The sequence below is a fragment of the Cryptomeria japonica genome, chromosome 4 (genome assembly GCF_030272615.1).
Source record: "Cryptomeria japonica chromosome 4, Sugi_1.0, whole genome shotgun sequence".
Taxonomy (NCBI): domain Eukaryota; kingdom Viridiplantae; phylum Streptophyta; class Pinopsida; order Cupressales; family Cupressaceae; genus Cryptomeria; species Cryptomeria japonica.
In genome coordinates, this window is record NC_081408.1 from 591,648,441 (window position 1) to 591,654,172 (window position 5,732).

Here is a 5,732-nt window from a genome sequence, read left to right on the forward strand (position 1 = left end):
GTCTTCCTTGTCATAACGTTAGGTTTCACGCGGCCGTAAAGATTCCGTGAAAAGTTGCACGCTATTTACCTGCTTTCACGCTAAAAGGGTCCGATTTTTTAGAACGACACGACCCCAGGCCGACGATGGAAGAAGCGAATCGCGGGTGAGACAATTGGACGGCAGAGATTCTTTTTCATTAAGATTTTGAGGGCGAGGATGTCTAGAGATGCAGTCCTTTTAGCTGATCAAGCCCTAGATTTTTACCAGCTGGAACTAACTGTTAGATATTTATGGTAGAAATATCTGACCGTTAGATCAGAATATTCGCATCTTATATCGCGTCGTGAACTCCGACTTGTTGACCCAGATGGACCTTCGCGGGAAGGCCACATGAGAAACGGGAGCTCCGAGGCAATGTGTTTTTTTATAAATAAAAAATTTGTGCTACAAAATTAGAAAATCTTATATTAAGAGGAGGGAGGATTGGAGGCTACCTGTGGGAATAGGCCGAAGGAGAGAGGTGCGAAGGAGTTTGGGGTTGCAGGAGGACCCCATTGTTTTATTCCTTCAAATAAGAGGTAAGAGCGCTGTCTTTTAAATGCGAAATGCCCTATTAAATGATGTATTTTGAGCAAGAATCTCTGTTTCAGAGTTTTGTCTTGGTTTTTGTATGTTTCGATTGAGTCTTTCAGGTATTAGATTGATTGATTAATACCTGCGATCTGCCCATTTTTGTGCGTTTTACTGCTTGTCATGGACTTTGCTGCCTTTTCTTGTGCTCGATTTGGTAGCATATATTCAGGTCTCTTGTTTATAATAAGATTTGGCTCTTTCAGAAAGAATGCAAAGTTTTGTTCATTAGATCTGTTCAGCTTTCCGTGGTAATCCTTTACTTATTTGGTGTTTTCTATCAGTCTCATTATTTGAAGAAATTTACAGTTGAATGCCCAGCAGTTTATCACTTGATCTATTAAATTGCCCTAGAGATTCCGATCAAACGTGTATATAAGCTGAGTACAGACTATTAGATAGCTGATGATGTGTTTGTGTTGTATTTGCTTGAAGTTGCTGTATGGTTGCTTTGCTTAGTTTACCGTATAATGCTTTACTTTTAATGCCCAAATTTGGACGGCTTTAAAGCCTAAAGAACTCTCAGATGATTGCCCTTTCCAAGCGAGGCTTTTTTATTCTTCAGTACATCTTTCTTTAGCATCTAAAACACTTGCTATCATTTCTTGAAGATCTTGGGCTTAAAGTCTAAGTTTGATTGGGATTTTTACACGTTTTTGCCGGCATGTGAAGAATTTCATGCCGTTTTGCAATGCAAATCATCCCCTCCCCAGTTGCTTCGACGCGACGTTGAGACTTTTTCCTATAATGTCTTCTAGTCTTATTTTCTTTAATATTTTTTCAAATGGACTAATGTGTCGATTTCCAGTTCTAAAACCTTTGCAATCCTATTTCGGTAAGATTGATTTGTGGTTTATATTATAATAGTCACTTTCGCGGAAAGGAAAAATCATAACAGAAATTTCATTCTTTTGGGGTAAGTGTCTTACAGTAGCTTCTCTTTAACTCCATTAATAGAAAATCCATTTCCAGTTCTTAAACCTTTTGCAATCCTGTATCGGTAAGATTGACATGTGGGTATAACCACTTCCTCAGAAAGGAAAAATCGTAACAGAATTTTCATTCTTTTTGGGTAAGCTTCTCTGGGATTTCTACACATTTTTTCCGCATCTGAAGAATTCCATGCCGTTAGCAATGCAAGTCCTCTCCTTCGCAGTTGCTTCGACGCGACGTTGAGACATTCTCCATAAATGGTTTCCGGTTCTATTTTCTTTAATATTTTCTTAAATGTACTTTTGTGTCGATTTCCAGTTATTAAACCTTCTGCTATCCTATTTCGGTATGATTGACATGTGGTTTATATTATAATAATCACTTCCTTAGAAAGGGAAAAACATAACAGAAATTCCATTCTTTGGGGGTACGCTTCCTACTGTAGCTTCTCTGTTACTCCATAACTAGACGTGTTCAACTCGTAAATATTCTGTCTGTATAAATATTCCATTTTATCATTCGTTTAGGCCTTGTCGAATTGTATCGTGATTTCCTTGAAGGTATTTTGTCAAGTTTTCTCGATCTGATTTGTCATTAACCTGTGGTAGTGGTGGACGGTTTGTTGATATAGGTATCGGCCAACCGTTCTCGCCGTAGCCGTTTGGCTTCTGTCGCAGTGACAGCTGTATCTGGGGCAGCCAGTTTGTGATTGGCGTTTTGTTAACGGTAGGTGTTTTCCGGGTGAAAATATCAGGGTTGTTGCGATCTTTTTGTCGGAATATGCGTGAACTGATCAGTGTTCAGGGGTTCAAGACCACTAGAATTAGCTTTTGTCTGGCCCACGTGACCGTTGTGGGGATTCCACTACTGACCTTTATTCCTTTTCCTTTGGAACAAACTGCGTGTCAAATTTTTGTAGCCATTTGTGCAATTGTACATGCATTCGGTTGCTTTTAATTTTTTAATAAAAAAGACTATGTTCCGTTGAATGAGCTACCAAATTTGGCTTAAAAGAAATTACACAGTCACAGCCTGAAGTACTCTAAAAACTGCCCCCAATATTTTTTTGTTTTTTTAATGCTAGTTAAAAACTGGAATAAATTTTTTTGTCAGTTTTAAAAAATGAAAACTTGTCTGCTTCCACAAAAATTATATTTACGGGAACTCTGGTGACACTGTTGTTCTATGATAGGATGGTCCTTTGCTGTGATGCATGCATCTCTTCTATTTTAGGTAGCAGTGGTTCTTTAGAAAATTTACAAACACTTTTTTATAATTTTTAATTGAATTAATAGATGTTAGCGTTTTAAAATTAGAATGCGTTATTTAACTTAAGGTGTCACAGAGTGTTATCTACAATATCTGCGCTTCTAATTTCTGTGGTGAAAAGTTTCAGGTAAGAGAAACTTTCAGGTAAATAATATAAAAAACTCTCTAAATAGATAGTTAATATATTTTACAAATTTATAACTATACAGAATATTATACTAACTGCCTATAAAGCTGATGATAAACATTCAGGTCCTTCCCTAGTTTCACCTAAAACTTTAAATAGGAGCTGGGAGCTGAAGCTCTTTCCTGAGATATGACCTTATAATATCCCTTTTGGTTTTTTTTATAGTTCAGGTGGTTCTAATTATTATAATATAATAATTTTGAACCTTCTTCTAAAATAGGAGCAGTTATAATTCAGGATTTGAAAGTTGAACTGCTATATATGTACCGTTAAAATTTAATAATTTATTCTTAAAACAAGGAGGAATTTTTTTTTTATGGTACCCCTGTTCTTTGAAGCTCCCATGAAATTAATCAGTGCATGCTTTAAAAAGTCAGTAGATTTTCGCACCAAAGTTTTACTTGTTACTCAAGATTAGCATAAAAGTGCATGGTGGAATAGTTCCATACTACCTCTATAACAGCTTACATAAATTTTTCAAAATACTAATCCAATGTAAAAGGGCCACTGTAATTTTATTTGCAGTTGCTGCATAGAAATTGAGGTATTTACGGTAAATTGATTCCATGCAAATATTAAAAAGAATTCCAAATATGTTTCAAATACTCTGATGATTATGACTATTTTGTACAAGGATCCCGTTAACTTTGTTTAAGAATCCCAGGCCTTAAATACTGCCTATGATTTAGAATCTCAATACCGTGAGAAAAATATGAAGATTTGTCTAAAGGCAATCTTGCTATAACGTTCAATTATTTGTTTAAGATAGAAACTGCTATTTTACCAAAACGATGAAGTGGCTCAAATGATTGAATAGTAGGGAGAGAACTTTCTTCAACATTTACTTTCAGTTGTGTTCCACAAATGCATAGCTTGTCAAAATTTGTGGCTTCTTTTCCATTATTCTTGTTATTGATATCTGTTGCAATCTTCTACTAGTTTGATAGTATCCTTCTTTAATAATTTGAATCTCTGATTTGTGATTCTTCATTCTTATCTATGATCTCTGGTTTATTTTGCAGGTTACTTTCCTTTCTGACAATGGGTGGTGGAGGGAGAATGACCTTGCCACCAAACAGGGAGAAAATGGAGAGGGTTCCTTCTGCAAAGCCTCCATTTACCGTGGGTCAACTGAAAAAAGCAATTCCACCTCACTGCTTCAATAGGTCTATGATAAAATCGTTCTCATATCTGGCATTTGATTTTGTTCTCTCTTCTTTGGCCCTATATTTGACAACTTTCTTCACAATGGGTGGGTTGGTGGGGTGGGCAATGTGGCTTGGCTATTGGATAGTACAAGGTTGTGTTCTCACTGGTGTATGGGTTATAGCACATGAATGTGGGCACCATGCATTCAGTGACTACTCTTGGGTTGACGATGCAGTTGGGTTTGTACTGCATTCATTGCTTCTTGTGCCATACTTCTCTTGGAAATACAGTCACAGAAGGCACCATAGCAACACTGGAAGTCTAGAACAAGATGAGGTCTTTGTTCCTGTTCCAAAGGAGGAACTAAAATGGACATCCAATCTTGTAAATAATCCTTTGGGAAGGCTCGTCACAATAACAATTGTTCTGACTCTTGGGTGGCCTTTGTATCTTGCCTTTAATGTTTCAGGAAGAAAATATCCCCGTTTTGCCTGTCACTATGATCCATATGGTCCAATTTACAACAACAGAGAGAGACTACAGATATTTGCTAGCGACTTTGGTGTACTGGGTGTGGCTTATTCCCTGTATCTGTTGGCTTCATCATTTGGCTTGCTTTGGGTGATCAAGATTTATGGAATCCCACTTCTGATTGTTAATGCATTCCTTGTTCTTATCACATATCTGCAACACACACATCCAGCACTTCCTCATTATGACAACACGGAGTGGGAATGGCTGAGGGGTGCACTTGCAACAGTTGACAGGGATTACGGAATTTTGAATCATGTCTTCCACCACATAACAGACACACATGTTGCACACCATCTATTCTCCACAATGCCTCACTATAATGCCATGGAGGCCACCAAAGCTATTAGACCAATTTTGGGGTCCTACTACCATTTTGACGGCACACCTGTATATAAAGCCGTGTGGCGGGAATTTAGAGAATGTGTGTATGTAGAGGCTGACGGCCCTCAACAAAGTGGAGTTTTCTGGTACAAAAATAAAATGGCATAGAATAGTAATTCTGTAGCATTCTCAACAAAGTGGAGTTTTCTGGTACAAAAATAAAATGGCATAGAATAGTAATTCTGTAGCATTCCTTGGACATGCCAAATTCTTTTGTTCGGGTAGGATTTGGTATTATCGCTTTACTTGCTTCCATATGGAATGGTATTATGTAAGTCATAGATAGGGTTTTGACCTCAAATGGTATGATTCTAGAACAAAAACTAATAGTTTTTATGAAAGAATCACCCAGAATAATTCCTTCTTGTATTCACTGTTCTGTTAAAATCAACTTTCTTTTTATGTTATGCCTAGGGAGTTCGTATGTGATTACACCTGGTTTTAGCATTGGGCTTAAGCTCTTTGTTGTAAATTTGTGTTTGGCAAAGTTCGAGTGTTGGCTTTTAACACCATTGGTGCTGTTAACTTTTTCAATAGTTTCAGTACAGGGCTTAAAACTCTTTGTTGTAATCGTGTTTGGCAAAGATCATGTGTTCTGTTTATCTCGTTGTTAATTTGCTTTTCACATTATTGTTACTGAATTTTTTTTGGCAAGTGCACTAACGTC

General features: G+C 37.1%; 1 protein-coding gene across 1 annotated transcript; it reads left to right on the forward strand.

The window, feature by feature from the left end:
- Positions 1–347: 347 nt before the first annotated feature.
- On the forward strand, positions 348–5,472 carry LOC131078623 (delta(12)-acyl-lipid-desaturase). Its single transcript, XM_058016374.2, has 2 exons — positions 348–560; positions 4,024–5,472. Exon 2 carries the CDS (start codon positions 4,043–4,045, stop codon positions 5,171–5,173), a length of 1,131 nt encoding a protein of 376 aa, XP_057872357.2. The 5' UTR covers positions 348–560; positions 4,024–4,042; the 3' UTR covers positions 5,174–5,472.
- The last annotated feature ends 260 nt before the right edge of the window (positions 5,473–5,732 follow it).

Bases quoted from the DNA above. Each gene is read 5' to 3' on its own strand.
- LOC131078623 (XM_058016374.2), top strand. From the start codon at position 4,043: ATGGGTGGTGGAGGGAGAATGACCTTGCCACCAAACAGGGAGAAAATG.